General features: G+C 35.7%; 1 protein-coding gene across 1 annotated transcript in view; it reads right to left on the bottom strand.

The window, feature by feature from the left end:
* The window catches only part of ANO2 (anoctamin 2), a gene marked incomplete in the record, with an annotated part of 124,425 nt that overhangs the window by 74,271 nt on the left and 33,822 nt on the right, over positions 1 to 16,332 (bottom strand). The window contains 8 exon segments of the mRNA XM_072398970.1: positions 386 to 520; positions 1,370 to 1,467; positions 5,149 to 5,190; positions 6,522 to 6,577; positions 10,133 to 10,184; positions 11,246 to 11,300; positions 13,348 to 13,502; positions 15,236 to 15,334. Of these exon segments, the coding sequence (XP_072255071.1) occupies positions 386 to 520; positions 1,370 to 1,467; positions 5,149 to 5,190; positions 6,522 to 6,577; positions 10,133 to 10,184; positions 11,246 to 11,300; positions 13,348 to 13,502; positions 15,236 to 15,334 (692 nt within the window).

The following is a 16,332-nucleotide window of genomic DNA, read 5'->3' as shown; positions in this document are numbered from 1 at the left end:
CAGCTTCCAACAGCAGCTGCAATAAGACAAATAAAATCTTTACACATTTTTGGCCTTTTTGGCCATGATGATGTCATGGGTTCCTTATACCCCTGAAGAAAGTCAATCTGCTGCATATCTCATTGAGTGCAGGGTAGCCAAAGCCTTGAGTTGAGTGGCTCTTTTTCATATAGTCATAAAGCTAACTGCTTCTGCTTTACTCTTGCTTTTATGAAAGACATCATGTTCTGACCATACTACATATTTATTTGTAACATAAGGAATCTATATACATAGATGTACAATAAGGTATACAATAAGCCATTAAACTTGAAACATCTAAATAATACAAACATACTAAATAAAAATTGACCAAAATTCAGTATAGTTTCCCCTTCATTCTTACCTAGGAATGTCACCATCGATGGTTATACATCCATATAGAAAGACTATTATTCCAACTAAAGAGGCAGGAATTAGTAACCATGTGTAAAGCCCAAGCCAGGCAAAATATAGTCCAATTTTTTCCCCAAAATATTTTCTAAAATAAACACAGAAAAGTTAAACCATAGAGAGCAAGTATTTCTGTAGTATTTAATAAATAGGACAAGAAAACACTCAATTTATGGGCAAAAAGCTCAGAAGTTGTAATAAATAAAAAAACATATTTACTAAAAAGATAGCTCTAAATGCATATTAAAATGTACATTTGTGATTTAATCCAATACGACATGTTTACAGTTGTAAGTATAGAGGAGAAATCCTTCAAACAGTGCACCTGTTCCTTTTATAATTGTGTAAGAGGAGATTTCTTGTTTTCTCCTATTTGTCCATGGGATAAGGAGCAGCAGGTATTCAATTACTCCAAAAGTCAAATACCTGCAGTGGCTGGGAAGCGGAGGCCACAGTTAGGTGCTATTTCAGAGTTCCAATTGACCACAGCGTTCTACTGCAGGCTTCAACTGAATGGAAGTGTTTGGGAACCATTTTGTGCATGCAATTGCAGGACAAAGTGATTTCAAATGGTGCGGTTGACACTAAGAATCTGCAGAGTACTAAAGCTGAATAGGGGTGGTTAGGTACAGCTAACTGCATGTTTTTGACCGCAAGTTTAAAGGGGCCCAAGGGTTGGTATATATCTTTTTAGGGGTATTTTGCAAGAGTGATAAGTGGTAACATGGTTTTTTTAGGTAGGCAACATATACCCATTTTCTGTATTTTTAGAAATAAATGGAGTTCAGTTACTGATCTGGCAACTTTGCTTTTAAAACCCTCCTCCATTGAAGATTTCATTTTGGGTCATCTTCAGTCTTAGTAATGTGTTAATTCATTTTCCCTGTCAGATTCACTTTACCCCAGTTTTTCCTTTACCTAATTTTTCCTTGTTTGCCTTCCCGTCAAAATTTTGATTCCACAGAACTGAATAGTAACTTGCTTTTTTGGAATTTTCCTGTAATAAGGGGGCCCATAGATATCCACCCCCTCTCCCTGTGCAATGGGAACAGGAACATAGTACACCTTGCCCATTCCCAAAGGTTAAATCACACCAATATGTCCATATATCATGAAGGGCTTTCGGATTCCAAAAGAGTTCCCCGCCCATATGCCCCCAAAACATAAGGGTTATTTTGTAGGCTTGAGGCCCTCTCTCCCAACAATGATCCCTGCTCCAGTTGGGAGCATGCAGGGTCTAATTTTTGCCAAGAGGAGAGGGACATACATGCTTTTTGCACCCCCTCTTCCTTGGCAAGCCAGATTTCAGTGGAGCTTTATGGCTACAACAAATAGCAAATATGCTTGCTCCCAATCTATCTAGGAAGGTCACAAGCCTATTAAAAGGTCTGGCTTTAACATTAAGAGGGTTGACATGCTTTTTTTTCTTTTGTCAAAAAAATGCTTTTGTAAACACCTGTACAAGCATTTTTGAGCATTTGCAAGCACCCCCTTTTTAAGTCTGTGGAGTCTGTGTCTGTGGAGTCTGTGTGAAAATGCAGCTACAGTGAATCCAAGCAAACCTGATTTATAAAATTTGTTTTGTGAGCCAAAAAACAACAAACAATGGGGAAAAGTAAATCAGCCAGGAATAATGAACCAAAAATGTAAAACACAATTTACTCAACAAACAAAAAATTAATAAACAGACCCCCTAATGGCAAAAATGAATTACTGCACAGAACAGCACTGGGGTGGAAGTGAGTACTGAAGCAAGAACTGTTATTCTGAAAAAAAAAAAATAGCCTAAAGTTGGGCTTTTAGCGATTTCATGATTATGAGCTAAACTGATGCTTGTAAATTGGCATTCCCATATTACAATGTAAAAATCTGTTAAATAGCCACAGTGTATAGGGTTTAAACAGCTACATTAACCTATAATCGTTCAGTGGATTGAGTAACCATGACAAGCTGATATTCACTCAATGGATAGACGAAACGGATATTCCAAATGGCTGGTAAAGTCAATGATACGTGTAAAATATAGAGTAGCATACTGTTGTGAGAGAGCTAACTCCTTAAACTTTCTATCTTTCATTAGCTGTGTATCACATGATACACGATCAAGAGTCGCAGTTAAAGATCTCAACTTGTCTGTCATCGAAAATGTTCTTGTGCCTCTTTCCACTTCAGATCTTATCTATCTGTCTTGAAACAACGGATAATGTTTCCGCAGGACAGATGTCATTGTTTCCTTGCCAGCTTCCCAAATGATTAACCATGCAAATCAGTTTTGGTACTTTTCCCAGCTAGGTTTGTAGCCTCTGCATCTGCTGAAATGTCCCCTTAAGCTCAAGGAAATAAAAGTCTGTCTATTTCTTTTTTTATTTTGCTAATCTTTCTCATGTTTTTTGGCACGGCAAGCGAAGCGTAATTCCAGGGAAAGCTCTGGATGTTAGGACTCATTGCAATGTAAATTCCTAAATAGCCATATTTCCTAAAAAAATTAAAGACTGTGGAGTTTGTGTGGTCTCATAAGTTTGTTTTGTTTGTTGGTTTGAAGGACCAGTTCCCATAAAAATGATAATTAAGCACGTGGTTACTGCTAAATGAAAAGCTTATCTAAACCTGTGAATAACAATGCAATATATTGCAGCTTACCAGTTGTCGGATGTAGACCAGATGTCATGGATGTATTAGTTTTCTTTTTTTTAAGTCTTTATTTTTACCTGGTAATCCTGCTAATAACACACTTACTACCCAAGGGTGATAACACTCTCTCACATTACTATATGGAGAAGCAGGACTGTCATCACCATAGAAATGGACTACAAAAGAACAATCCCCTTTCCTTTCTTCAACAAATAAGGGGATGTTTTCTGCAGTTCCTAGCGATAGCTCAGAATAATGAAGCTGAAAAGGGTCCAGCACTGGAAATTATTACCGGATCTCCAAGTCCCTTCTTTTCACGTACGTAACAGATTTAATAAAACACTTTAAATTGTTCTGTCCTGCAAAATTTATTGAGAGGGTTTACATTTAACTTCCTAACCTACAGACATCTTACATTAGTTGGTTAATTTAGTTTAAAAATATCTTCCTTTACTCATGTAATCTACAAAATTGAAAACTCTAATGTATTTATTGGTATTTTATTATGTTTTAAATATTTGTAACCAATAGCAGATGCTTAAGGCTACGTAAGGCCTCGTGGATGGTTCTGCGTTACACTTTCTTGGTACACCTCACTTCCTGCATCGTTTAAATGATCGTATCTAATGTGTGTACATTATTGGTCGATTATATTTGAGCGATCGTATGATTACAGCATGTACAGAATTGTGCACTATAAGATCGTTCAAAATATCTGCATAATTGTTGATCGTCAATCAGTCAACGACTGCAACGACAATTATTGAACGTGTGTAAGTAGCCTAAGTCAGCATATACATTAGTGCAATTATTATCCCTGGAAACAATCTTATGTGATCGTTACCAATGATAAAAGAGTGAAAAATAAACAAATGTGCACTGTACACGCAGCACCATTCTGTTCTTTGGAGAGGGGAGAACAAGAGTGCAGAGCCACACTGTGCTCTTTTCCATTGAGATGTATTGCAGTTGTTCATTGTCGGTCGTTCATGGATGCGTCCAGACATTTGGAAACCATTGTACACAGGGAAAGATAATATTTTTATCACATTTGGATTTCTGGGACCTCACTGAGAACATTTTCCTTTAATTTTCATTACTGTGATACCTAACAGAGGCTCTTAGCCGTCTCTGTTCCATCCAAACAAAACTGAAAGCTTTGGCTGAAGTTGCGCATTTGGTGTGTTGGTTATTGGTTTCAGAAATGATGAAGCTTTCAGTCCAACAAAAAAGCTTTTCTTTTACCTTTACTTTTACCAAACTTTTAGTCCTATGCTCCCTCAACACTCACCTTTAAGCTATCATTAACTTAACCCTTAACATGCCTTAAAACTAGATACTTATCGTCACCAAAGACATCCGTTAACATACACTCCCTACAGTTCCTGTGCAAAATTGTACAAGCCAAGGGGGGTTAGATATGATTTAAAGACACCCACTCTATAGTTAAAAAAAAATAAAATGTCCACACCATGTAAAAGAAAAAGATTGTTACTTATCTTTCTGGTGGATAGTGTGTTAAATGCTTACTTTACCAAAAAGCAATGGGCAGCACTGACACTTCAATGTATCCTTTGTCAGGGATAGTGGTTCCTCCCAATCAATGCTATGCCAACACAGTAGTGATGAAAGGACCAGCAGGATTAAACATTTCCCCAAGCACAGGCAGACACAGATTATTTTATATCATCTTTTACAAGGTACAGCTATTTAAAGTTTTCTTAAATGTAGTTTTAGGGTTGCTTTAAGAAGTAATTTCGATCTACTTGACCACGAGTACCTAATCTACAAGATTTAAGGTTAATTACAGTGAAAATATGAGAAAAAGTTAACAGGTACAAATAGGAAAGATACAATAAAATTACTTACTAAGTTAATCTTTGCAATAATAATTTAAAATATGTACAGAACGTACTCAGTAAAAGTACACTAGTCTTTTAATTAAAATCATAATATATTAGGGAGATTTGTTTCTTTGGATCAACTAGAGTTCCCCAAAATATATTTATTCTTATTAAACAGCTGAAGATTTTTTTTTATAAAAAAGATGCAAATTGGGACAGGGTATCATTTCAAGAAACTTACCATTCTCTCATTCATTTCACTAGTTTTGTGATCATAATCGCCCTGGAAAACAAAACAAGTCTTTTGTCAAAAATACTTTCAAAAATGTTTATACTGTTCCCTAACATTTTAAAAAGGTTGTATAGACTAAACATGTTAATCAGTGTTATTAGATTACTTATAGTCAATACTTCGGGTAAGAATATCTGTATGCTAAATGCTGAATAAATGTCTCCACAACTCCTCCATCTTCACAATTGGGCAATTAGGAGGATTCTGTATACCAGGCAGATGGAATTCACTGCAGGTAAGTGACTAGGTAATGACATGTAGTGAAAGGTAATCATATGTAATAGGCAACTTTCTCTGCACTGTAACTTTGACTGCGGCCTTGTTTACAAAGCCACAAAGCCAGCTCCATAAAGACATGGTTTGATGAGTTTGGTGTTGAAGATCTCGAATGGCCTGCGTAGAGTCGGGATCTCCTCCTTTCCCCGGTTTAAGCAAAGGAGGATAGTAGACTAAAATCTACTGCAGGCAATAGACTGGAGAGGAAATGTGTTATGGGCAGGGCAACTTCCTTTGAATTGTTCTAAATCACTCAACCCCTATTAGAGATAATTTGGAACAAATTTGCCAGGATATGTAAATACATTTACTATTGCTGCACCATCCCTCATAACTGTTTTCCTTTTTAATATTTACACCTATTACTCCACAGTCTACAAGATGATATAAGAAGTAGGAGATGTAATAAGTAGCAGAGGTGTAGTAAGATAATAAAGGTGAGAAAAGAAGACATAAAAAAAAACTGTGCTGACAGTGAATGTAGAATTCTGGATTTTTTTAAAGGTCAGGAGCCAGTAAAATATTTGATATGTAAAAGTGGTCCTCTGTATTCATGTAAAGTATAGTAAATACAATTCAGATTACAGATACCTCTGGAACAAATGCAAATCTGTCAAAAAAATGACTGGTAACCAATGTAGTACCTAAACCGTAAAAATGTTGCAAAGATTTTGTATCCAACTTACTTGAATTCCCTTTTGGCATCTAAACCAGCTTACACCAGAGGTCTAATTTACAAAATTGTAAAGTTGAAAACAAACACTCAATCACAGGCAAAGGAATTAAGCTAAACATGTCTTCTCTTGCCCATGGTTGGATGTTGTAATACAGATTCACTTTATTGTACTTTACCGCATTTGATAATCACAAAGTGAATCATCCTAACAGGGAGGCAGACAGCAATATAAACATAATACTAACCCCAAACCCCTCACTAATCTAAGTTTATTAAGAGTTTTTAATTAAACTTGAAATAAATTATCACATTAATTATATAAATGTATATATTGGCAAGATGACAGACATTAAAAATAAAAATAACTTACATCATGCAAAGGAAAGGCAGATTCATAGACATTATTCGCTATCAAAGTGGTAATACCTTAAAAACAAACAAGATACCAATAAATATTTATTACATTAGTTTTCATAGATAACACTTCTGTAATGATCATGGGCACAATGGTCCTGATTTATTAAAGCTCTCCAGGGCTAGAAAAGATAGACTTTAATCAGTGAACCAGGGTGATCCAGCAAACCTGAAATGGGTTTCTCAAAAAAACAATTGTTTTTGTTAGCGAATGTTTTCATCCATGGACTAGACTTATTTTAGGTTTTCTGTATCACCCATGTTTACGGATGAAAATGTATCCTCTCCAGCCTTGGAGAGCCTTTTATATATCAGGCCCAATGTTTTAACAAATGCTCATCTGCATTGTGTTAGGGCTACCAATAAATCTTTGTGCAAAGCAAAGCGACACCTGATCCTTTTTGAGAATGCAATGTAAGGCAAGGTATGGTGTGTTGGCATGCATTGTGACATACTTCAGTTATCTATACCACACACCCACAATGATGGAGGGCCCTAGGCAGGTGGTTGGGTTGTCTTTCTGTTAATTGAACTCCATGCTGAAACACCTTCTCTTGTGATATGTGACGATCGGTATTACCAGGATTTTGTGGGAATGATATCACCCTCACCCTGGACTAGGAATTTTAGTGCAATGTCCAGATAAGGACTGGTGTAGACTGGTGTCGGCGTTTAAAATACGTTTGGCAAGGGTCAACTGATTTCTATTTAACTTACCAGTATAGTGTAGACAAATATAAAACTACTTTTGACTTGTTTCATGATGCACTGCTTTAGACACAGACACTGAAATGCAGATGCAGCTTTTGAGCAGTTTTGCATTCTTCTACACAAGCCATTATTGATACTTTCCTACAAACAGGATTATCAGTTCACCATTGTACCACTATTTATAGCCATCATATAATTTTTACCCACAACTCCACTTGATGATACTGCCTGGAATTGTTGCTGCCTTAAACAAACATAACATTGACTAACATAACTACATGTGTGCAATGATCTATCATTATACTGGGTTCTCCATTCCTTAAGGATTTATGTCTTAGCAATTAACTACCAGGTAGGAGAGTTTATTGCCTTTTAAACACTCGTCAACTATGGAAAAGTAAATCTTAACTAAAGTTATAACTGTCTTTTTTCCCTGCAGCAAAAGTAATAGGAGAAAAAAACTCACTCAGCAGAATTAGATTATATTCAGCCACACAGGTGGAGCTGGCCCATATGTCCCTGTGCTACGCCAACACAATAACTGCCTTTGGATAGCTCAGCTCACAATTAGTAGGTGCAAAGCCAGTATAAATACAGTTTGAAAGAGGAGCAAAATAATGGAAATACCCACTACCCACTAAATTTACCTGCAAGTATAATATTGTGTCAGCAAAAAAGTACTAATATTGGTCCAAGTACCCTGAACTACTGGAAAAAGTAATTTCTAGCTCATAAAATACTAGGCACAGACATTCACAGCAATGTACACTTAGGAGAAAGTCTTTAACTATGGTTTTTTTCCAACTAGAAATGAATTGGTAAAAGAAAAGAAAATACAGTAGATTACAGTAAGTCATTCACAAATGATATATTTTTTAACAATCCTAAAATTGTTTGCTTTATGAATTAAAACTGAGGGCTCTATTTATAAAAATTCACACAAAATTGTAAAAACAAAACACACACATACAAGTGCTTTTAATATATATAAAATGTTATTCTCATTAATACTTAAATTGTATTTCGTGGGCTGAAAAAAAAACCCTAAAAATTTACTTTGAAGAAAAAAATACCTTAAAAACATTTGATTTTGCAAAATTTGCACAACAACCAGAGTTTTTTGCAATGCGGGTAAAATTCCTGAAACCAATTGAATTGTAAATATTTCACACATGATAATCATACATGGAGTTTCACTGAAAAAAATACCTATGCAACTTTTTATATTATATAAAAATGTATATATATATATATATATACCAAAATGTCAAAGCTGCATTCATTTATGTCTTTTATATCTGCCAGGAACTCTGCCCTAAATAACATTTGTTAAAGTTAAATGCATAGACAATCTGCCATACTGGATGAAGACTGAGAAAAAAAAACATGCTCACCAAAATGATATTTCATTTCAAAATCATTTTCTCTATTGATTTTAATGACACTGTTACACAATTTTATTTCGAGTTACTTTAGAATTAGCTGTGTATTTCAAAACCATTAAACATCATTACAAGTCATTTGCTATTTGTTAGCAAATGTTTTCAATCCTGGACCAGATCCATTTCAGGTTTGCTATATCACCCAGGTTCACTGATAAAAGTGTATCCTCTCAAGTCTTGGAGAACTTTCATTACACAGGCCTATAAGACTCAACCTCCCATGGCCTATCCTCATACTGTCAGCATATTATAGCTACAATTTACAATCAAAGAATCCTAACTCTCAGTATAACCTACCTGTGCATTGACCATCACTATGACACGTCTCTTTTACAGCTTATTTAGACAATTATCACAAATATACTTTACCCTGATATAGATCACTACATATTCTAACATGGCCTGAATGCATGAGCGAGATTATACCTACATGACCTTGTCAATGACCATAACTACATCATGCAATTACTTTTTTATATGTACATTAAAAAAACACAGCTTTTGCATGACCTGTCTATTGCAGATGATCATCATACAAATATGTCATGGCCTGTAAAAATGTAGAACATTATATCTTCACTAAGCTCTGAATACACATCATGATCACAAAGAACATTACATCACTAACATCATTAGACATAATCCTAATAAACCTGCAATACTCTTTGTTCACATATTTGGTCTCCTAGGCATTTGACAATTCACATACTGACTGTCAACCTCAAGTTTGCAAACCAATATTGTCTATAGGTGTTCTGCTTTAAGTAAGTGAGTTGGTTGTATCTCTATTCTTCATCAGCATAAATAGTAATATCAATGGGCATTCAGATCTACACATGTACAATTCTACAGGGTTTTCAAACAGTTCATACTTTAGTATATTATTGAATTCTGGTTCCTCGGACAGCTGAGTGCCCTTATGTAGAAATAACAGCTCTGTAAACTAGTTCCTGCATAGTATTCTATGGGAACCAACAGTTATAATAATATATTATAATATATTTTGGTAGGGTACATCATTTATGTGCAAATTACAGCTGTGAAAAAACAATCATATTTAAAAAAAAAACAACCATATTGTCATCCATTTTGGTTCCTTTGAACCATGCCTTCTTCCAAGGTGAAGCGGGAGTTAACTTTGCCATCATATGCTGGTAGCAATCAGCAATGCCATAGGACTTAGCCAATCTGAAGAGTGACAACTTTAGCAAATAAACAACTAACCTAAGCTAAAGTTATACATCAGCCTATACAATTTATATATATATATATATATATATATATATATATATATATATATATATATATGTATATTGCATATTATTTGTGTAGTCCTCTTTAAGGGTTTAAATTGACAATATGTTTATTAATCAAATATTATTCCTAATAATAAAGGTGAATCCTTAGCACATACCCATACTGTATTTGGCCTTTGCACAAGACGTTCGCTTTAAAATTTCATGAACCTAAAACGTAAATAAAACAGCAAACCATTAGATTCTTCTTTCATTTTTGTTTTTGCACTGGATAAAATAGACAGTGGTGAATTGCAGGGGAAATTTTGCCGGCCCCTAAGTTAGATACAATACCAAAGAAGTCTAATAATTATTACTAATGCAAAGGAATAGCAAGAACTGAATGGCAGGCCTAATTCTTTTTCCAGCACCTTAAATGTGCTAGTATTGTTCATACAATCCTTTATAAAGGTGTTGACCCCTTCAGTACACATGGCTGTGTTAGTGTTAGTGAAAAGATTCTGGCTTTATTGTTTATTTGGCTGCGCATTTTCTTTGCAGTTTTGGATGGGGTACAGTTAAAACTATGATGTCTGTGTTCTGTTGGGGAGGCTTTCCTTCCTTTCTTGTTATAGAGACACAAACTGATGTAAGAGGAAATTTCCCAAGAAAAGGAGAAAGGAAATTCTCACCGACATAAGTGGGAAGTTATTCCCACTGGGAAGTGATTGAAGTTATTCCCTTATCCCTTATTATTATTATATTCCCTTCCTATACCATTGAAATAGTTCACAGTACAAATAGAGGCAGCCGCAGAATCTCCCTAGATATCTAATTTACTTTTCTCTACTAACAAAAAGTTAAACTTTCCTGGATCTCAAAGAACCACTTTGCCCAGCAAAGCACCACACAAACATTTTATGCACAAGTACTATTGCCCCTGCATATAAGCCCTATCTATGCAGATGCCCCACCTAAACTTATCAAGAGTCACCCCAGGGTACATCCACTAGACCTGGAGAAGCTGTTGTGTAAACGAGTTCTTGTACACAACAAGCATATTTCAGAATTGGTAGATGTGGCCCCCTGACAGAAAACACACTGCTTGCAGCCATCATACTAGTACAGGATTGTCAGTCATCAGGAGAGTTAGCACCTGGTTGCATTGTTACGTTGCTACGCTACCCATAACAAATATCTAACAGGCTAGACCAACACAAAGGAATGTGAAGTGTCTGAACAAACAACACGCTACATCAAAAACAAGAACTTCATCCATCAAACATACTTACTATTCGACTGCGCGTTGCATTGTCAAAAAATGTGTCTTTGTCTTTAATATTGTACCTAAATAAAAAAAAAAGAACAGAGTTAATACCTAACATAGCTTTTCTATGTCTTCTTACTTCTAAGGGAATCTTAAAACAATTTTCATTTTTGAGTTTTAAACCCCTGATAAAAATAGGTATATCTATATCTCATGATAGAAAAACATGTAACCCCCCCCCCCCCTTCCCCAGAAATATACAACAACTTTAAAATAACATTGGTGTTAGTGAAAAATTGTTTCTTTGCATTAGTGGTCAGTGTAGGTGGGAAATCAATCTACTCAATAGTCAAGAAACCTCTAGCAACCTCAGCAGAAGCCCTAGTTCAGAAAGACTTACCTACAGCATAGAAAGCAATGTAATATTTCTTTAATAATCTCTTTAAAGTTAAGTTTGCCAACATTTTTAGACTGTGACATCTGGGGAACTCCTAAAGTATTTTTGGTGCATATTGAAAATAAATTGTTATCTAATATTTTCACACATTTTTTTACATGTACAAAACTCTTTTTTTGTATTCAGTTAAATGTAGAAGTAAATTTGTGAATAGCAAGTCTTAGGCAAAATGTTTGCAGGTTTGCTGCAAGAAATAAGGGATAACCTATAATGCAGCCCATTTTCCCGGGTTATTGAACCGCATGAGCCAACTCTTTCAGATATTTTTTGTACAAAAGAGTGTGTTCAGAGCAGCCTTTGGTATGTGTTGAAGCTGCCAGTGTGTGTTGAAGCTATTAGGGAAAGCTGATAACCCTCGGCTTTTTTAATGTTGGTACTAGTACAAATCCTGCATGGCATTGCCCAATTTCCCATACTTTTTGTTTCACAATAGCTCAATTTGTTAGCTTTTTAGCCAAAAAAAATAAGAAGACATGCCCTGCCATAGGTGAGTCATCAAAGGGGCATGACACAAAATTTGCAGACTTCATGATAAAGATTTGTAAAACTGTTAGCAAACCAATTCAGGCTGATACGCCTCTCCCCAGTTAGAAGAACTTCTGTCAAGTTTTTATTGCTTTGTCCACGATAGGGAGACGCACACGCGTTATTTACATTGGTTTTACATTGGTGATCCTCTAGGAAATATAAGTTGTATCTTTCACAATTGCAATGCAGGGAACACTTTGCAGTAGGGTATACCTTTTCCAGTAACAGGTGTTCTCCCTTCTCTTTTTACCAGCTAAAAAATATTTTCCTGTTGTGTCGTTATAAGAAGAAGAAATCTCTCCAGTAGGACACAGACACCAAGTAAACAAACTAATACATAAAAAAAAACCAAAAGGTTCTAAATAAGTTTTTATTATTTCCCTAGGCAACCAAAAGTGTTTTGGCTTCAGATACTCTTTAATTCACACTAAAGAGGGCGGATCAGCATTCTGACATAACCAGGGCTCTTTATCTTGCTTGGCACCATCAGTCTAAAATTAAAACCATGCTTAAAGATGGAGAGAGCGTCTCCTTTATTTTCCAATAATCAAGTTGTTCCCCATGGGGAATGAATAGGAGCAGTGAGCAGTGAGTGGTACTAGTACTGCTCACTGCAGCCAATTGTCACCTGTGCAGACAATGGAGGTATGAAGGAATGGAGGGATGAAGAGGTACTTAGAATGACATTTGTCAGTCTTGTAAAATCAAGAGATCCCCAGATGTATGGTAGACAAACCACTCCAGCAAACTTACTCAATCACATTGGCTGAGCAGGATAACACATCCTCTGGCAAATAAACAGTTCATATTTAAGTTTTTCTTTTGTGTTTTCAGCTGGAACTGCTACTCAACTGGAAGGTGGGGACAGTCTTTAACCTCTGCATAGCCCAATAATGCTGCTAAATGAAATATATCTTTTCATAGTCCAATATGTGCAAATTGTCTAAATATGGGATTTTTATGATTTCTCTGCAGCTGTAGAGAGGTTAAGGACTGAAATGTTGGTATAAAGTATATTTTCTATGTGACTAAGGCAACTATTTCATCTTATTTCACATGTTCTTTGAGTTAGGATAATTCAAACCATCCCGCTGGTCCGTCTTTTCTGATTCTGTAGCAGGATAAGACCTCTTAGTACTTACAGATGCATTTTGTCTCTGGAAAACGGATAAGACAACGGTTTCATCTTCGTATTTTCGCTTAATTGTGGCACATTGGGCTGTAAAGGCTTTGTACATTTGTTCCATATAGCATTTAATTTCACCATGATGCCACTTCCTTCTTTCACTTCATACATCTGAGGGGCAAAATAAACAAAAATCTTTGAAGTCAACATACTATTAGGAAGATACTTTACACGGTATAATTTTCCTTAAACTGTATCTCCACTCAAATCCCTCAGGTCCCTAAATGAAGGACAGTTAGGAGCTTTCACACAATAAGTGAGTGGAAATAATGCATGGTATTGTGGTGCACTGGTTTAGTGAATTAATCCTTCTTCACTCTAAAGTGTTTCTAAAAAGAGAAATATTGGACAAAAAAAAACAAAAAACAGAAAAAACATGAATGTGGGGAACGGCGGTAGTAGAATATGTCTTCCACAGAGCAGTCTGAACAGCCATTTGGCAGATCAAAGCCCAACGGGGTAGGTAGACACTTATAAGCCTGGAGAAATGAAGTGCATTCAACGGGGTAGGTGGCCTTTACATGGACACAGTCACTTTGCTCTGAATATTATTTACTATATAGAGCAAAGTGTAACCACAGGTAACTTTAAAGTCAAACTAAGCCAAGAACTGAACAAAGTAAGTGATGCAATCACATTGATTAGTGTAAGTTATAAGTGACCTATGTAACCAAACTTTGGAACTTCAGCTCTTTTGACCCCTCATGCATTTTAGTTTTCCATTATCAGATTGTGCTCAGACATTTGCTACTACCTGCTAAGATTTGGATCCTTAAGTAGAATGCTCACATCTGATTGACCCTTCCAGTTGCCACAAAATGAGCAAATGAGATATAATGATGTGTGCAAACTTACTGGACCCATAAATTATATAATCGCCACTTAGCTTCCAGATACAACCATTACTTGACTGGTGTCAGAATTTGTCTTGCTCAATTTTGCTTTAATTTTTGCTTTTAATAGTATTTGTTTTAAGGTGCACGTTTAATTTTCTCAGAGAAATCTTGCATACCAGGATTTTACCTTTTCAGTCTGTCAGTGATGTTAGCATTAAATAATTTCCTGCACAGTGCACAGATACCATGCAGCTGCTAAATTTGCTGCAGTGTTGCCAGCCTGCTCTGCTGCTATTTAGCAACCATAAAGATGTTTTACAGCAATTGCAGCTTTGCACCAATTCTCTGGCTCAATTCAGCACTTGATAGTAGTGGAGATCTGTAAGTGTAAAGTCCTGCTCCTGGCAGCAAGTAGGTCAAAAACTTATTTTGCCTGTAAGACCTTTTATAAATCAAATTATTTAGCTGTGAATAAAACTTTGTATATACATGTATATTAATACTGTATATAAAGAATGTTTAAGGGTTGAGGCAGGAGGGGTGTTAGTGCTCTTTCACCTTCAAACCAGGAGAAGCCCAAAAGCTTTTTCAGCAGTGGTATCACCTCTAAATAGAAAAAAATGTATGGTAATTATAAGAATATTTTATTAAAATGTATGAAGAGCTGAGTATAGAATTGACACATTAAACTTTTTTTTTCTTTTTTTTTTATGCAAGCATCATAGGTACCATATATGACTTAGTATTATCCCTATATTGTCCCTCTACAGCAGCATTCATACTGTGAGATGGGAAAGCAGGACATGGAGTCAATCAATCATGCTTCATGTAATAATAAGAACATGTAGATAAAAGGAAGGAGCAGAGCAATAGCAAAGATGTGCTTATTGGTCTTGTAGCATACACAAAGTTATACAGTTCTCAGGATAAGATGGGCAAAAACACAAGTCTGTGTGAAGTTCAGCTTTAAATTAGCATATTTACATTATTCAGTCTAAGTTCACATACCTTCTTTGTGGGCACCTTGATTTTAAGGAATTCTGCTTCACGACTTAACACATGCCATGGTGCATGAATCCTTACAAAGTTAAGACCCTGATTCTTGTTCTAAAAAGGAGGAAGAAAACAGTAATTACTAATTTAATAATAAAATCTAGTAAAGAAAAAAAATAATATTTAAATTGACAATTTTATTTAAAATCCAGCAATAGCCTAAACAACAGGAAAAAAGTTCAATTTAGGCCAACTACATACATTACTTCAGATTTTATTTTCAAGTCTGTCCTGAAGATATGTATAATGCCTATATGTTTTTTTACCTCATCAGTTTAGGGAAATATATATTATTTAATTTATCCAGTGCATGCAATCCTGGGCAGCCACCCTACACAAATTTGCACAGGTCTGCAACAGAAAAAAAAACGCATTTCAACTCCAAAGATATACACAAATAAGAAGTAGTTGGGGGCAAGTTCTATTTTGCCACAGTCTACTTTAGGCTACTTTCTCAACCTGGTAGCTCTAACTGTCATGATCAATATAATACAAGGGCTGTTTGACAAGCAATGAGCCTCAACCATAAAGACAAAAGCTAGGAACTTTCTTTTCTATACATTTTCAATATAATCTTGATGAAGCAGAATGCACCTTTCAGATCTTTCTTTTAAGGCCTTTATATCCTTTTTTTAGAACTCTACATCTTGGCCCTAAAGGACCTCCTCAACAGCCTTGATGACATCATCATCAGAGTAAAATTTCTTACCTTTTGGGTATTTCTTTAAAATTCCAAAAAGATATTAGTCCGATGGGGCCATATCTAGCAAATAAGGTGGGTGTTCTATAATTTCAAAGCTGCATTCATGAATTGTGGCCATTGCAACAGCTGACTTGTGTGCTGGCACATTGTCCTGATGAAACAAATCGCCTTTTGTCAACTCTCTCCGTCTTTTCACCTTCAATTCCTCCTTTACCTTTCTTATTATTAAGGAATAATAAGTACATGTGATTGTTTGACCCTTTTCAAGAAAGTCAATCATCACTACACCATGAATATCCTAGAAGACAGAGGACATGACCTTCATTGAGGACTTTGTGATCCTTGCCTG

The sequence above is a fragment of the Pyxicephalus adspersus genome, chromosome 2, assembly GCF_032062135.1.
Source record: "Pyxicephalus adspersus chromosome 2, UCB_Pads_2.0, whole genome shotgun sequence".
Lineage (NCBI taxonomy): Eukaryota > Metazoa > Chordata > Amphibia > Anura > Pyxicephalidae > Pyxicephalus > Pyxicephalus adspersus.
The sequence above is the reverse complement of the archived record's forward strand: the minus strand, read 5'-3'. Positions and strand labels throughout refer to the sequence as shown.